This window comes from Solea senegalensis, linkage group LG21, assembly GCF_019176455.1.
Source record: "Solea senegalensis isolate Sse05_10M linkage group LG21, IFAPA_SoseM_1, whole genome shotgun sequence".
NCBI lineage: Eukaryota > Metazoa > Chordata > Actinopteri > Pleuronectiformes > Soleidae > Solea > Solea senegalensis.
In genome coordinates, this window is record NC_058040.1 from 10463361 (window position 1) to 10481731 (window position 18371).

The following is an 18371-nucleotide window of genomic DNA, read 5'->3' on the forward strand; positions in this document are numbered from 1 at the left end:
ATATTTATTTTTATTTTTTTATTAGCAGCACGAGTGTGACTAATATTAGAACCATAACCGTTACAATTAATAAGTAATAATAATAATAATAATGAACTAGCAGTATTTAAAACAAGTTTACAGAGTGCTTTACCACGCAACACTATGACACATTTCTACTGCTATATAAATAATTATAACTATCTTATTAACCTTGTTATGTTATTGCACTGTGATAATATGATTGTGTTAGTGATCATGTTAAATATTTACAGTATAATATTGTGTATACTAATATCTTATTACTTTCACTGTACAACTTGCGTATACTATTTGTGCATTTATTTATTTACTTATTTATTTATTTATTACATCTGTTTTTATTCTGTAGCTACTACTAACTGTAACACCCGAATTTCCCCCACGTGGATTATTTCTGGTGAGTGATCACTCATGGTGGATACAGATATATACAGATATATACAGTATATGTATATATCATCTAATTCTGAAGAGAAAAAGGGGATGATAATTCAGAGTGTAGTATCGATGATCTCCGTCAAGATCCACGTCATTCACGAGTCAAAGCTCCACCTTTGGGATAAACCAGGGGCGGCATCTGTGCTGCAGGCTGCGGGACAGACGGGACGAGCTGCGGGACTGAGCTCACACTCACTCACTCTCTCTCTCACACACACACACACACACACACTATCACCTCCTCCTCCTTCTCTTTTCTGGCTCAGCTGCTTTTCCGCTCTTGACTATGATTCTCGCCTTCTTCTTCTGCTCTGCGGTTGATTGCCAGAGACGAACAGCGACACTCGGCAGCTGTGTTTGCGGTCGCTTGTCCTTTTTTAGAATGAGACGCTGCTGAGTGAGGAGAGAGGAGAGGAGAGGACAGGATGCCCTCCGGAGGCGCAGACACGCTGAAGCCCAGCGCCTTCATCCCGGTGTGCACGGCCGCCTGCCTCCTGGTCGGCTCTTCCTCTCTGTTCTTCGTCTTCACGTAAGTGCACGACGCAATAAGAAAGCTGAAAAGTTGACGACTGGCACGCACTTGTTGGATCATCAATAACCACCTTTGTGTCTCGTCCCTCCATCGTTCATCGTTCATCCTGCAGGTATAGATCCTCATTCATTCATTCATTCATTCTTCAGTATTAAATGCATGTGGATTTAAATTGTTTTGGCATCACCTTCTCTTCCTGTTCACGTTTCCTTTTTTTTTTTTTTTTTTTTTTTTTGCTTGAACTCAGTTTGAACAAGTTCCTCAACATCTATGAATATCATTTCTTCTTCCTCCTTCTCGTCATCACTTTCTGGCAGCAGGTCTTTTACATGTGACCTGGTTGGCTGTGGACTCACAGTGTAGAGGGATATAATCCTTATGTATATGACTTACATCGTCACTGGATATAATCAAGTTTACACTGTTATTTATTTTTAAAAGCATATCAATCTGCTTCAATGTCTGATTGAAATTGAAGTTTTAATACAACGTTCTGGGACACCGTCTGTGTCTTTTTAAGACTTCTCTCATGCAAACACTGGCATTCAAATGTAATTTCCCTATAATTCCGTATAATCCAATTTAAATCATTTTAAAATCATTAATACACAATATTCACGATAGATGGGGTTCTATGTGGGAAACCCACTCGACTTACTGAACCTCATCATCTCTATTCCATTCTACTGACTCTTGACCTCCATAGCCATATCTGTCCTACTTTCATCCTGTATTCTCCAGCCGTGCACTGTTACTACTGGAATCTGACACCAGATTGGAAGTGAGGGATTAGGAACCTCTGGCTGATGCTATGTGATCCCCCATCTGCATGGGAGAAAATGCAGGCTGATATTGGATACTATTGACTATGATTATACATATAAGAGAGAGAAAGTGTCAAAATATAAGTGCACTTAATATTATTCTTTGATATGCAAGCATCCATAGTTATAATGCATCTTTAATTACACATTTATTTGATATTGAAACTTGCAGAATATCTCCACAAATTGCATTTGCCAACATAACAGCTGTGTTTTTTGCTGCAGTCCTGAAACTGTTTGTCCTCGGGGATAAATTCAAAGACCAGAAAAGGTTGAGGAATCCCACTGAACTCTTCCTGCACTCTGTAGGAAGAAGAAGAAGAAGAAGAAGAAGGGGTGGGGAATCAATGTCGTGCTGACGTGATGGATTGAAAAAAAAAAAAGAACACTTAATTGGGGCTGCAGTGCTAAACCAGCAAAACCAGGACTTTGCAGTTGATTGAATGAATCTGTGTCTTATGGGACGAGGGTTGTGTTTGAGCTGAAACGACCTTATAACCTGAAAGAGTTTCTTAATTAACTCAGTCTTACAGAAAAAAAGCTGGAATGATCAGATCTCGAGGCTCTTAATGAACCTGAGATTGTGTGTGTGTATGTGTGTTGACCTTTAATAGTGAAAGTTGTGACCAGCACTATAGAAGTGTTTGTTTGGAACACCTGTTCAACTGCTTATTAATGCAAATGTATTATCAGTTAATCACATGATAGCGACTCAGGATTCATCATTTTATAAAGTAAATAAGACATAACTTAGCATGACTACGTTAAGTGAAATTCATCAGTTGCCTTAAGTAAATGCTTGTATTATGTAGCATTAAATTAAGCGTTAAACACCCATGGGCCCACCACTTATCATGTTATAATGTAAACGTGGTCCACAACCTCCTCTAAATATGTTTGGTAATGTTTTTATAATAGTAACAATAAGACATTTGGCTGTAATTATCACATTATTAAACGTATAACTTTTTTTAATTACAGTCATCCACGTCATTATTCATTTTTGATTTATTTCTGTTTTTGTGCATCATAAATCCGTTTTTATTGTGAAGTACACATCATTCCATATTAAAACGAGCACTTTTACTTTGAAACAACGTCAAATATGATCATGAATATCTGATATTGCCCACCTGCTATTGAACTGTTGTTTCGTTCTGTAGTCCCGCCCCCTCTTGACCAGACTAGATGCTCATTGGCCCCCAGGTCGTTTGAGTTTGACACCCCTGGTTTAAGAGGAAGTTGCACTGATATGTCCAGTCTTTCTCTCAGTTATTTAATCCAGTTTTGTGCAACCGGGTGACATAAATACATGAAGTAATTAGGATGTTTTATTTTTTAAGTAAGTGCTTCAATGTCCAGCACCTCTTAGGTTACATTCAAAAGGACAAAATATGTTCCTCCTCTGCCTTCATGCTGGTTACTATGAGTCATGGCAACATCTTGTGAATTCCAGCCAATCAGGCCCTCAAAGTATTGTGCTTTCAATCCCTAATTATAACAAGATCGCCTTTAAGATAAAGAAAAGCCTGATTCTAAACCTTGTGCTCTTACTTCCTTTCATCTGGTAATGCAGTCACTGGTGTTTGTGCATGTTTGTGCATTAGTTGCTACATGCATTTCTCTTTTAACTGCAGGTTTGGGAGAGTCGGAGAGTGAACGACCTTTAGAGCGGTGAACGCTCTCTTTCTTCCTGTGCCCGATAAAATATCATCAGTTACCGGTTTCCTGCTTTTGTTCCTCTGGCCGTGAACTTATGTTTGGGCCAGTGCTCAAGATTTCATACATTGTTAAACTGGGGCAGGTTATTATACGCCCAAAGACATCAGAGGGACCATGAGGAATGTCCTTGGCTAATTAAGTTCCACTCTGCCCAGAGTCAGAAAATAAAAACTTGTGTGTGTGTTTAGAATACTAAGATGTAATGAAACAAGAAATGGCTTACTGACTATAAGAAATAACAGTGTTGTAAAATGAAAGAATATACAGCAAAAAAAAAGGTAAACACTGTATTTCACTGATTGTATTCACTGGTTTAAGGGTTTAATGAACAGGAAGTATAGAGTTTGAATGACACAAGTCACAGGAAATCTGACATGGACATTGATTTTCACGATTCAGAGAAGCTCTGGCTGGTGACCAGCGATGAACTTGCTGCTTGGCCAACTGTGAGGTGTCTGCTGTGCCACTGACCCACTGTGGGGAAGTGGACAGTGTGTGGATTGGAGAGCAGCTCACTAATGTGTGTGTGATTTAATTCAGCTCAGCTTGGCCTGTTTTCATTATCCATCCATCCATCCATCTAGCCTTGTCGGAAGTCCAACTTTTTCAGAAAAAGATATTGAAGCAATATTATTTATGATGATTTTTCATATGTTTCAAAATCAAAGTGTTGGTATGCTAGATAGTTCACAATATAAACATAATTGTGATGCAATATGAATCTTTTAATGAACAAAAACATACAGGAATACCTCATTATAACTTGATAGTAGGCGTTGGGCCACCGGAAATTAATTGTGTGTGTGAGTGTGTGTGTGTGTGTGTGTGTGTGTGGGGGTTATATTCCTTAATCTGTTTGTCACACATTCTCTGCTTTTAGCTGTTCTTGTAATTTCATTTCATTATCTTTAAGTTGTTGAAATCTTTTCCCACCGTTTCTTCAACAAACAAACAATGGGATTTCTGTGGCATAATCTGTTCCACTCAGGCGTTTTCTGCAGGTTTGCAGATTGCATTTATCACAATGGTATACAGCAATATAGTGACGTGCTGTGATGTACAGTGTGTGTGTGTGTGTGTGTGTGGCAAGCCTTTGACTGCACAGTGTGTGTTCAGCATCTAATGTGAGGAATCCACAGTGCACCGGACTGGCAGGAATGTTCTTTAATCCAGAGTTGATAATCTGGGGATTACTGGGTTTGCAGCTGGCACAGCATCAGCAGGCACTCCTCTCTGAAACTGAGGGGGCATCATCCCTCCCCCCCACAGCCTAAAATCAACCAGGGTTTTTTTTAGGATTGGAGCTGCACTGTGAAGAAGTGCATAATTACAAGCGGTTGAGTCTTAATTTTGTTTGTCGATCCGACCTTGTGTCTAATCACTTTGATGATTATGTAGAAGACTGTTTTGTACATTTTGACACACAGGACATGTAATATATGTTATTATTTTTATTATCTGACACCAAAATAAAACATTGCAGTGAAAAATTCCCATATATGAAGGTTAAACAGTTAATATAATCCAACCAGTGAATCTTTTCTTTCCTGTCTGTCTACCATTGTAACCTGATTACACTGTCCCTCCCTCTAATCTCACACAGTGGAGATATAATCATTGTAACAAATACAAGCACAAACACACAAACACACACAGTGAAAATAATGATTCTCTAAGTCAGAGATCAATTAAAAAAAGCAGTTTTTTAATCACTTGTTTATTAATTTGACTTATTAATCTTGTTGACAGCAAACATGTAGTTTCTAATGTAGTGGGCACAAATTTACACGAATACAACCTTATTTTTCATTGTAAACAGTTACTTTTAGGATCCGCTGCTTTTGTCTCAGTAAATACGAGGGAGATTGTCTTCTAAAGTCTTTGTTGTTGCGACTATTTGTGTTAACATTAACCTTTGAGGGATGGATATTTGACTTAATTCTGCTTTGCGTGAAACAAGTTAACATGTCCTGGAAACATTTTTTCTGTGTTTATGTTCAGATGCCCGTGGTTGGCTGTAACCATCTGCCCTGCTGTGCCACCATGCTGTGCCACCCTCTTCCTTTTTGTGCTCGCCAACTTCACCATGGCAACCTTTATGGATGCGGGCGTTCTCCCAGTGGGTCAGTGATCAAAGTGACATTGTGTTTACAGTGTGGGAGAAATAACTGCAAACAACCATGTATACATAATGCAAAATAAATTAACTTTACATTTCCAGCCAATGAGGACGAAGACAAGGACGACGAGTTCCGAGCTCCCCTGTACAAGAACGTGGACGTGAGGGGCGTCCAGGTGCGGATGAAGTGGTGTGCTTCCTGTCATTTCTACAGACCTCCCCGCTGCTCACACTGCAGCGTCTGTGATCACTGTGTGGAGGTTAGTGCACGGAGGGATTTAACACGAGAAAGGAAACAAATATAAATGGGTGGTTACAGTGAGAACGCATAAGAAATGAGTGCAAAGATGGTGAGGGTGACTGTGTGTGTGGGGGGTAAAGTCAACAAAAGGGGGATTTCTGCAGTGAGAGATGGAGGGGGAGAGAGAGTTCTCATTAATCAGGTTAATCCTTTTCACAGAGCCTTTGTGGTCTCTGCAGAAATGCAATTTGAAAAACAGTTTAGAGAGCCTCTGTTAAACTGAGTGTGTGTGTGTGTTTTAGAAAGCCCAGTGGATTCTCTGTGAGTCACCGAGCCAGAGACAGACTCAATGATATATATTTTTATGGCTCTAGTTTAATTCAGAATGTCCTTTTTTTCCCCACTCCCATAGGATTTTGATCATCACTGTCCTTGGGTGAACAACTGCATCGGGAGACGCAACTACCGCTACTTCTTTCTGTTTCTCTTGTCACTGACACTTCACATGATCTGCGTCTTCACCTTTGGCCTCATATACGTCCTGCAACACGTGGATGAATTATGGATGCTGCACTGCACTGTCACGTATCCTAACTCACACAGTGGGTGTGTGTGTGTGTGTGTGTGTTTGAGGCTGTGTGTGCATTCATTCATTGTTTACTGCTTTATTTTCCACATGAGGATGCCAGTTGATGCCATCGCAGCGCCAAGATACAGAGATGAACAACCATTTACTTTCACAGTCATTTAGAGCACATTTGTCAAACTGGTGGCCGGGGGCCACATGTGGCCCTCCAATCGATTACATGCGGCCCGCACACCACTATGCAAGGTGATGGAACAGAGACAGAAAGACAAGACTAAATGTATTTGCCAGCAATATTTTTATACTAGTAATAAGACATTCGGTTATAATTATTGCTTTATTAAATGTATTACACTCAATATGAAATTACATATATTTAAGCTGTTTTAATCACAATTATCCTCGTCATTATTTGCTAAATTTTCAATTTAATTCTCCGTTTTTGTGCAGCATAAATATGTTTTTATTGTGAATCATTTTATATCAAAACAAGGACTTTTACTTTGCAATTCTGTCTAATATCATAATGAATATCGTATATTGCCCACCGGCTACGAAATAGTTTTTTCCACTTTTTTTTCCTCTGTCGGCCCCCACTTGACCAGACTAGATGCTCATTGGCCCCTAGGTCTTTTGAGTTTGACACCCCTGATTTAGAGCGAGAAAACCCATGAGCAGACAGGGAAAACTTTTTGCACACAGGTTGCTGCAAACCTGCCTGCGCTTTCTTATATATACAGTAAATGTTCAGCAAAAGCAGTTTTCCTGATCAGTGTTTCCAGTTTGGCTGTGATCAGCATATCGGGCCTGTTTCTCATCCCAGTCCTGGGCCTCACTGGTTTCCACCTGTACCTGGTGTCCAGAGGACGCACCACAAATGAGCAAGTCAGTCAACTCTTTTTTTTTTTTTAATTATCAACCACCAGGACCTGCAAAAATATTAAAATGATTCAAATGATACATGCATCTCAAGGTGAACTTGTTTCCACAGGTGACTGGGAAGTTTCAGGGTGGAGAAAATCCTTTTACACGTGGATGTTGTTACAACCTGGAGTATCTGGTCTGCAGTCCTATCTCTCCAACGTAAGAACCCCCCTCTCCCACCCCACCCGCCCAAACTTTATCCTCAATATTTTATGAAATCACACAACACACTGGGTCTTCTCTGTCTGTTTCCATGACACCAGATACACAGCAAGGGCGCCGCGTAAGAAAACAGTCATTCACGTTCAGCCTCCGTTCCTCAGTCCTGGAATTAACAGGCACATGTCGGCAAAAGTCCAGGACAATGGGATACAAGCTCAGGATCTCCAAAATAAAGTATCTTCATGTCACTATTTCCTTAAAGAAAATCATGTAAGGATCATTTATCATTTATACGTAGATATATCTGACCTCTCACGATTCTGTGTCGCGTTGTGTCTTGACAGCAAACCTCGATCAGAGCTGTCCAGCGCCAAACATCCGGTCCACCACCACTGCCACCAAAACAGGACCACCCTCTGCTGAAGAGCCACCTAGCGGCCATGGATGGTACTGTAGAATGGCAAATAATAGATACACTGTGATAACCATACACAGCACTGCAGCAATATGTTCAAGATTTGTATAATCCTTTAAAAGATTAACGGGAAATGTCTATAAATGTCTTAAGAGTTGAAGAAATGTCTTCAAATGCCTTCTTGTTTTCGCCAAGAGCTACTATGCCCTGCTGTGTTAAGAAAGAATAACCTTTTTTGTGTTTGAGATCCATTTTGGAATCAATAATACTCGAGGTGTGCATCACTAGTTGCATAATTTTTAATATTTTTAAGAGGATATTGACAATATGACATTTTTGTAATTGTTTTGAGGCTTTAGTTTGTAACATTAAGGACGACTTATTTACAGAAATTGATTAAACTACCCACAAGTATTTTTGTACGCTTGTGCATAATCGCTTTGTTTTGTTTTCATAGCCTAAGGTTTTCATACGTACTTAAAGTAAAAGGGCCTTTTCAAGTCAAACATTTTGGGTAGACACCTTTCTACATTACTTTCTACATTAGCCCAAATGGAAGCAGGAGCTTACTATGCAAATTATGGTAAATGGCTTTGTCCACATAAAGCCAATGCTTATAAACCAATGAAGAAGAAAGAGGAAACAGCAGCGAGTGGAGGTATTTGAGAAACTGTGGGTGCAATCATTCTGGTATGTGTGCTAGAAAAGGTAGAAAGGGTGAGCAATGAAGCCCTCTGTTGTTGCAGTCTGCAGTCTCACCATTAGGTGTCACTCACTTTCACTAATTCTTGCGCACTCTTTGCAATTACATTTATTTTTCTAAAACTATGTTACTCCTAATAACTAATCCCAAAATACGACTTCTTTTGCAGAGATGGGTCATCACACCAAATCCATCATCCCTGTATCCATTCCAACTGTTCCACAGCTACGGCCAGTCCTGGAGGCCATATCCAGAGGATCATCTCCCATCCCACCAGAACAGGTGCTTTTCAGTCACATAATCTTTTTTTTGCTAGATTGTAGGAATTTGATTCCTGGTTTTGATAAATGTCTGACAGACACTGTTGACTGGTTCTTGATGTGTTGTTTAGTTACTGAAGGCATTAGAGCAGCAAGGGAGCAACAGAAGCTTTGACCTCCGCTCCGAGTCCGAAGAAAGTCCTGCAGGAGGCGGCCAGAGGGTGAGACTACCTGTGCAGCCTCCCCTCCAGTCCACCTCCACCTCCACGTCCACCTCCCCACTGCAGCTCAACTCTCTGACTCTCAGCTCCCGCTCTCTCACCCTCAAACACAACAACCGGCATGGTAGCAAATCCCAGCTGCCTGGCACGCATGCTGACGGTCTGGGATCCAACCCGCCGTTGGGCATTATCTCCACCTCCAGCCTGCTCTCTGGCCACAGCAGCAACAGCAGCAGCAGCATCTCATATGACAACCTCATCAGACCTGCAGAGCCTCAGTTCCTGTCTCAGAGAGGGGCTCCTCCAGTCAGCTACCACCCTCACTTCATGACCCTGGGCACCGATGGAACCGTACAGCGTCCCGCTCCTCACACCTACAGCCCCATCTTCATGGGCATTAACAGACAATCTCCTCAACCTCGGGATCCCTCACCTTCTTTGCAGGGTCTCACCTCCAGGGATGCCTCGCCCTCCTTCCAAGGTTTCATCAAAAGAGAGCATTCTCCTGCTTTTCAAGGGCTGATGCCGCGAGACCTCGTGTCCCAAAGTGTCACAACGCGAGACGTGTCCCCTCCAGGTCTGGCCGTGCGAGATGTGACCTCTCACGGTCTCAGGGACAGCCTCCGGGATCTCAGTTCACAGGGCTTGACGCCTCGCTACGACAGCTTTTCAAAAACCATCATTGCATCCATCCACGAGAGGCGGGAGATGGAGGAGAGGGAGAGGATGCTGCGTTTCCAGGCCAGATCTCAGGTGCTCTACGGCCCAGACATGGGGATCTACGACATCCCGAGCAGGAGGAGTCTTCCACCTGACAACATCCGACCTCTAAGCTCACGTGGACCAACGCCCCCCGCCTACGGCTCCAGGGAGTTTCTTATGAGCACAGGTATTCTGGGTTACGGCATGAGGACCTCGCCCCTCTCCAGCTCCTCCACGTCATCTCTGACTCGTGGACCGAAAACCTCCAGCTCGCCTCTGCAGAGCAGCAGCAGCAGCAGCTTGCAAACCAAAGGCAGGTCCTCGTCTCCGGCCTACTGTCCTCCAGAGAGACAGACACAACCTCTCCCTTCTTCCACATCCACCCTGCCTCGCTTGCCCTCCTCCTCTGCCCCCTCCTACGCTTCGTATGCCACGGCAAAGCGATCCTCGCTGACATATTCCTCTGAGGGGAAGGACTCGGTCACCCAGGGAACTCTGAAATAACAAAAAAAAACAACAACTCTTTCAATGCTGTGAAAGAATCATCTATGCAGTGTTAGTCTCAGTTTTCACAGCTCTCTAAAACACGTTGTTACTTACAGGCTGTTTGGAAATGTTGCTGTGTGGGAGAGTAAAGGATAAACTTAGACTTGTAAAGTTGACCAAATGTGAAACATTGTGACTCTCAGGATAGCTGTGCCTCATAATCTCAGTCACAGCAGAAGAGCTTTGTCCAGAATACAGAGTGACTTACTTAGTTTAAATTGTAATTATTTAATACAGCAGATTAAGCGTGAAAGAGAAGACACGTCACCTCTGCCCTGTTTATATGTGTTTTGATATTACAAACAATATAATACCATATTATCTAATTTGTGTCCTGCAAAAAACCCCATAATTCATTAGAATTTTGTAGTTGTTTATATGAATAAACTTATTTTGTAATTTTCCTGCAGGTCTCCATGTTTTCTAATCCTCAAATCAAATTGTACCTCTTATAAAATATGAATTAATGAATGAACATTATGAGATTTTATATACAGGCTTTATAAAGAATCTGCCACCCTCAGCAGTAAAACAAATACTCATGATTATCTGTCTTGCTTAAAGATCTCTTACTTGCACTTTATTGTTTTTTTCCCCCTCAGATACAAACATCAGCGGTGCTTTGCACCAATGATAGAGACAAAAATGTGTTTTCACACAGCTGCTGCCAAACATAGGTGCATTACACAGCAGTGACGGCAGCTGCAAAGGGAAATTATGACCACGCCATAACTGTTGCAGAGTTTATGGAAATGCAGCAGTGAAGCTGAATGATTTAGCCGCTCTGCAAAGACCGCTCTCTTTAATGACGTTGCAAATGGCACCCTCTAGTGAACACATTTGGACGGTGTTTGTGACGTGAAGTGAGGCAGATGAAGCAGCATGTTGTCACTGCTAAAGGTTACAAGTCTAAGTCTAGTCTGGCTCTAATGCTACATGTTCTTCCACAATAAAATAATGAGAAACTGTTTATTTTTAGTGTTTCAGAGAGGTCAGAATCAGTATTTAAGTTCCTGTAATTAGAAATTATTCTAATTGTATTAACTTTTCTTTACTTATACAGCAAATTACAATGACTGACTCTTTTTTAGTGCATTTATTTTTTATTGGGGCAATTTATAAGCACTGGACACACTGAGGTTGCAACATGTGAGTTATTGCTGCACTTGCCCTTCAGTACGTGGAAGGGCAGGTATATGTGACAACAGAGTTTAATGCTGCAGTGTATAACCTCTGTTCCAGAGTTTTGTGAGGATGAGGATGACTATAGCTGTTCACTTTCAATATTCCATGCAGTAACTTACTACCTTTTTTAAAAAAATAAAAAATGATCCTTTATTTAGCCAGGAAGATCCCACTGATATAGAGATCTTCTATATCAGTGGGATCAGTACAGTACCTGGTCAAGAAAGAATATAAAGGCTTAAAAGAAGTCATTAAAAAAGAGTAATAAAAGTTAGACATAATGAAGTGCAGAAGCAAACAGGCCATACACACAAGATCCTTAATCCCAATCCCATCATTCGAATGCTGCTCATTCCATGTCCAAAGTAAAAGTGTTTGTTTTGACATAGAATGATGTATACCATCTAAAAAAAAGAAGTAGTCAACCCTAATAGGTCACAGTAGCAATGATTGTGCAAAAGTCACAAAATAGACAGCCACTGCTGAGAAAATAGGGTTTTATTGTTTTCCTGGGCTCTACAAAGCGGAATGGCACTTCCGTTTGCTGATGATGTCATCAGGAAACCTCACCACCATAGGTCCTCCTGGTGCGGGCACTAGTCCGGGCACATCCGGTTGAGTACATTCAACCGCAGAAGAAGAAGAACCTCTCTTGTTGTAGCTGCTGAGATGCAGAGCATCCATCGTGCCAGAGGGGGAGCTGCGTATCTGAGAGCTGACCTACTAATTACATCACTTCCAGGTACCTGGCCAATCACAGGACAGTGGGAAAGCTCTCCAATCACAACACAGTCCACGTTCTGCGGGTGTGATTTTGGTCTGAAACAGCATGGCTGAAGAGAGTGTCAGTGAGGAGATATTTCGATCGGCACGTTTGCAGCGACTACGAGGATTTTGATCATGAAAACAATCATGTATATGTGAGTAGACCTCCATAACTAACATACATATATAACATATATGTGCGATACAAGCATTCAATGCCACCTTTAATAATGTTGACCACTGTGACTGAAACACTGAACAAGCTTAAATATGTAATTTAATAATGCGATTGCCTTAGTATTATATTCCGTCGCCCTCACTGGCAGCTGCCCGCACTGGCCACACGCATTGTGCTTGAAGAAAGATTTGCTTTTCATTGTAATTATGTGTGATGTTAAACAGACGGGCCGCATGTGGCCCGCGGGCCGGCAGTTTGCCACCTCTGCTGTACTGTAGATGAAATAAACATGGCTTATTCAAAGTGTTGGCAGAGAATAATGCAACACAGCCAAATAAGTGACGGATCTCCCTCCAGACTGGTTAATTACGGCGGATGTAGCAACAATGCAGAGGCTTAGTCTAAGACCCGACAAACACCAGAGCCTCTCAATTAGACTGCCAGAGAGCAACGTGCTAAACGTAAACAACTTTGTTCGTGAGTCATCACAGCGGCCACACATGCCAAAAACTGCCTAACGAGATCGCAGACTGTATCACACGTCCTTTTCACCCAAGACGCTGTGAAGACGACAGTGACTCAGAGGGAGAAGGCTGACGACAGTTCAGGGTCGTGGAAGCATATTATTATTATTAGAGCCCACGAGGGACGTGAACAAGCTGCAGTTTGTATGATGTCTCCTTATATTTATGTTCATCGAAGTGAACTTTTTAAAAATGTTTTATATAAATGTTACTTTTACAGAGAAAGTAATTCAAGCCAGTAGCAGTTAGCGCCACTCTGATTAATTCAAACGACCAGTGAGAGGCTTCTCATCATCATGACCAGTGACCACATGTCTGAGCCTTTTTCTTTTCCTCATTCAAGCCGCTTTTTGAATGAACTTTTTTATTAAAAGACAGATGCACAGTTTATTTGTTTATTTAATCGAAAGGTTGCAGGTTAAAATCCAAGGACAGGTCAAAGGTCAAAAGGCAGTTCCTCCATTGTTCCCCGGACGCAGATAAGTGCTCCTGCGCTCGACTTGTGTGTGTTCACTACAGGTGTGACTTACTCTAATGTGCACTGGAGCAGTGTTTGGTCTTTAACTGCCACGCTTCTAATGTTGTTTGATTAGTTGTTTGATGATTAACGACAGTTTGTGTCCATGATGTTGTGCCGCTGCCTAGATTATATCTCCTTTCATGCTCAATTTTCTCAATCTAATGTAAAAAATGAGTGTTCTTGACGATCTAAAGGACATCTTTAATGGCTTTAATAAATGGAATTTGGCAACATCTGTTGCAAATGTTGCAGCTCAATATGTCAAATCACCCTTCCCTTCCTAACATGTAGAGGAGAACCTATAGCACATGGTTCAGTTTTGTTAATGTGGAGATTCCCTGGGGCCAATGGTCCCTTCAGACCTTTTTTTAACAGTAACAGTTATATACAAATGCACTGTTTTATTGTTATCTTATTTATTTATTATTTTTAAATGGCAATGTAACCAAATCTAAGCAACACAGGAGTGAATGAATGAAAAAAGTCTGCCTTTCTTTCACATCTGGAGTCAGATAACATAATATGAGGTGAATGCTCTGGTTTGAGCTAACGGGGATGACATGTGACTTGTACCAATTTCCTGTCCCAGTCCATCCCTGGCCATAAATAACAAATAATATGTTATAAAACTGAAGCTGTGGGCTGAACAAAATCTGACTGAGGGCCATGATGGGGCCACGGGCCTGACTTTGGACATACTGTACCTGACCTACGGTATCCTTCAGTTACCGTTAAAATTCAAAGGTGGTCCATGGTGGTCCAACATGGCTAGAAACTGTTCCTGATATATAAATATACAGGAATGAAATCTGTGGTACTGCAATCAACACACTGTACACTCAAAAAAAACAAAAAACGCCAGAGACCTCAGTTTAATTATTTTTATATGTCCATATTTGCCAAAATGGACATATTTTCTTCCCTAAATCTCACACGGTGGCCCTTTAGGTTGTTTGACCCTCCACCTCCACCAAAACAGCAACAACCTGTCTCTTCCTTCAGTCTATTATTACCAATTAAATCTCATAAATGGTAATTACTGTCAAGCAGTTTATGTGAGGAAAGCTGCGTTCAGGATCACCCCGTGACACGAGCTGATTTCAGTCTAATAAATCACCCTAATCTTTCATTATACTTCATCAGAAGCTGCAGAGTGACCTACATTTGTTGCTGCTGACTCTCTCTTTAGCAGTGGGTGTTCTCTCTCTCTCTCTCCTCTCTCAGTCTCTCTCTTTCTCTCCCTCTCCTCTCTCAGTCTCTCTCTCTCTCTCTCTCTCAGCTCATTGATATGCCTGAGCCTGATCATCTGAAGCATCGCTGAACTGGCTGATTGTCATTTTCAGCTGCAGTGCCTCTGATGCATTTCATTTCCTCTCTGCCCTCGTTGCTGCTGTGATTAAGCACTCGATGCACTTGACACTTGACAAAGATGAGTTGCATTAATAGCGACTACGGCTCGTTTCTGCCTCAGATGGAGTGGGTGGTGGTGGTGGTGGGGGGGGGGTTACTTATCAAATCACAGTGAAGACATGTGCTGTTGCACTGCTGCTGTTCCTGTATTGTGCCGAGGGGGAGCAGCAGTTAGTTGACGTCAAAGTCAGGCTGTCAGTTGTTGCTCTGTTGTTTGTAATCTGGCCGTTAAACTCCTCAGGTTCTCCTGTGGCACAGAGGGAATAGTTTGTGTTTAAATGTTTGAATGTGGAAACACAAAAGTGACACTTTTTTCCTCTGCAGCTGATTTTCATGACCTTTTCTGGCATTTTCCAGTGGTTTCCCCCCCTGTACTGAAAGCATAAAGACACCGGCGGCAGCACCAGTTTTATACATTTTTTCGTTTTATGTCTGTGTGTTCAATTGAGTTGACCTCAGCTGCACATGCCAGTCTGTGCAGAGCCGAGGTGGTCATGCAGTGCGGGGGTTTTTATTAGGATAACAATGTGCACTGACTGTGCCTCTGTGTGTGTGTGTGGCAGAATATACAGAGAAAGGATGTGAGTAAATGCTCGGCTGATCATTAAAGACTGTGTGGGCATTTCATATCAAACAATTCAGCACCGTTCAGTGTATAGTAGTCAGCAATAATATACAGTGTTGATTGCAACTGCACAACAACAGCAACAACAACAACAACAACAACAACAAAAAGACCTCATATTTATCACTATACTGCCAGTTTTTGCAGGAATTATTCTCGTGTTCTTATAGGAAGGAAACATTTCGAGGTGAGACTGAATCCATTATAGTATTTTTCAGTATACGGCATTCATTAGTGCATTCAAGGCAAGGACACAAACAAGACGATATATTATTGGATACACTTTCTGTAAGAATGTTGTTCGTCGTTGGAAAAACAAAGCCTGACAACAGGGAGCAGCGCCAAGGCTGCAGAGAGTGACATGAGGTTAAAAAAGAAATAGGAACCCAAACATGCCTCTCAACCTCCAATTATTATTATTGTTATTATTATTATTATTATTACACTTACTAAATACATGTGCCAGACACACATTCTGCAAGTCTTTCTGCATTCTGCATTTTTCATTTTCCATCTTGGTACAAGTGCAGTTGAAGCAACTCATGGTCTGTGCTTTTGCTCCATTCTGCAGATCTACTGTACATGTGGTTGAGCACTCTTGATTCTGCTGTGGTACACGATTTAAGGACGCAAAAGAGCTTTGATTTATTTGCAAAGAAGAAATGGAAGTCACCGGAAAGACCTGACTTTGAAAACAGGGTGGGATTTTATGTCGTTGTTATGTTACGTAAGTCTGAAGCACAAATATATGAGCAGAACGATGGAAAACGCCACCTGCACATGACCATCACAGATTTATAGTGTAGAGCAGGGGTGTCCAACACAAATGACCTGGGGGCCAATGAGCATCTAGTCTGGTCAAGAGGAGAAAAAATATATAGAATATATAGAAATAGAATATTTATGGTATATAAAATCAGATAATTTAGCAAATAATGACGAGGATAACTGTGATTAAAACAGCTTAAATATATATTTAATGTTGAGTGTAATAAATTTAAAAGAGCAATGATTGCTAGCAAATACATTTAGTTTTATGTTCTGTCTATATTCCATCACCTCGCTGGCAGCTGTGTGGTGGGCCGCATGTAATCGATCGGAGGGCCACACGTGGCCCCCGGGCCGCCACTTGGTGTAGAGCAACCTGAAATGAATCAAACCTGATTTTGCGACTTTGAAAATCCCAGACAGCTATCCATCCATCTTCCATCCGCTTAATCCTCAGGGCAACAGGTGTGGTTCTCACTGGACAGGTTGCCAGTCCATCACAGGGCCACATAGAGACAAACAACCATTCACGCTCACATTTACCCACAATTTAGAGTGTCCAGTTTGTCTAATCCCCAAATCTGCATGTTTTTGGACTGTGGGAGGAAACCAGGAGAAGCTGGAGAAAGAGTTAAGATTGAGATTAAGCAATCACGTGTCATGTGAGATTCACCTGGAATAAGAAAGTGGAAAGACTCTCATGACGACTTGAATATATTTATTATTTTTCCCCACAGATATATTAATAAACTCAAGGTAATCTCCGTAAATCTCTCAGAAAATGTCAAAAGAAAAAAAACCCCAGTCTATTGCCTTGTGATAGCGTAGAACGCTCCCATCCATCATCAGTGTCACTGTCATCTCTCGCTGCCTTTTCTTCCACTCCACTTCTCCGTTGTTTTGACAGAACCAAGGTTAGATACAGTTCACGTGAATGTGCTACACGCAGTTGTCCCGATGACAGCGACAGGATTTATCGTTAAGTTGTATAAATGTTCCATATTAAAGCACAACACACTCAACTGTGTCTTTTCTGTGCTCATTTTGTTAATTTGTCCAAATATTATGGGTCTTTGAACAGATTATATGTCATTTTGTGCCTCAACAGTAGTACAGTGTATTTTGTAGCGATATGAGCGATTTTCATTTTCCAGCAGAATGTCACTGAGTTTAAAACAACCTGCGGTATATAGTCGTGTAAGTGCTCGTCTGTCACAGACCTGCACTTGATGCTGGTGTTTTCCATTTGCTGGAGCTGGTATTTTATTCGAGTGTGTAGATGGAGAGAGTGAGAGCGCAGTGAACATCATCCTGTCTGGAACAAATGGATGTCAGGAAATCTTTCTAACGCTTTACTCACATTTCACTACAGAAAGATCAAAGTTTTGGGTTCTTTTTCTTGTTAGGGTTTTTTTGAATTAAAAGCGTCTCAGACATTACCTTCTCTCCACGTAGGGAGGAGCTTTTATCTTTTCATTTTTTAAAAACTGATTTATTGATGAAACGGGTCACTTATCTTTTGAAGTCTGAATCCAAGGTTTCTGCTGCTGCTGCTGCTGCTGCTGCTGCTGCTGCTGCTGCACTGCTCTGTGAATTCAGAATTTTCCAACAAGGAATTAAAGAAAATGAAAACAGGAAAGGGCCAAGTATAATGTCACTGTATTATCAAAGCTGTAGAGAAATTGTAATTAAAGAAATACCACAAGGGTTTCTCAATGTTGGAGGATTATTGATATCGAGAGCTGCTCCTATACATGAATCAATATGAAGGATATAAATCTGATAGGCAGCACTGCTCTGTGGATGATTTACTTGGATTATTGCGTTCTCAGTGTCCTTTATGATTCCTCATTTTTGACAGTGAACGATGGTAAGACCCTGGACTTCGTCGTGGTCTGTGGGGCTGTGGATCTTCTTCCTCTCTTTTCGTGCACTTTGAGCCAGGAGCTGGGGGCCACACGGTTGGTGTATAGTGGTGAG

At 41.5% G+C, this 18371-nt stretch overlaps 1 protein-coding gene across 1 annotated transcript; it reads left to right on the forward strand.

Annotated features, from left to right (window-relative positions):
- Positions 1 to 645: 645 nt before the first annotated feature.
- zdhhc8a (zinc finger DHHC-type palmitoyltransferase 8a) lies at positions 646 to 10819 on the forward strand. Its single transcript, XM_044013009.1, has 10 exons — positions 646 to 988; positions 5539 to 5660; positions 5759 to 5916; positions 6310 to 6482; positions 7266 to 7368; positions 7475 to 7566; positions 7671 to 7803; positions 7914 to 8016; positions 8857 to 8969; positions 9079 to 10819. Exons 1-10 carry the CDS (start codon positions 885 to 887, stop codon positions 10372 to 10374), a joined length of 2397 nt encoding a protein of 798 aa, XP_043868944.1. The 5' UTR covers positions 646 to 884; the 3' UTR covers positions 10375 to 10819.
- Positions 10820 to 18371: the final 7552 nt, after the last annotated feature.

Coding starts and splice junctions, on each gene's coding strand:
- zdhhc8a (XM_044013009.1), top strand. CDS start 885: ATGCCCTCCGGAGGCGCAGACACGCTGAAGCCCAGCGCCTTCATCCCG. Junction 5,661..5,758: donor TGCGGGCGTTCTCCCAGTGG/GTCAGTGATCAA, acceptor TTACATTTCCAG/CCAATGAGGACGAAGACAAG. Junction 7,804..7,913: donor CTCAGGATCTCCAAAATAAA/GTATCTTCATGT, acceptor GTGTCTTGACAG/CAAACCTCGATCAGAGCTGT.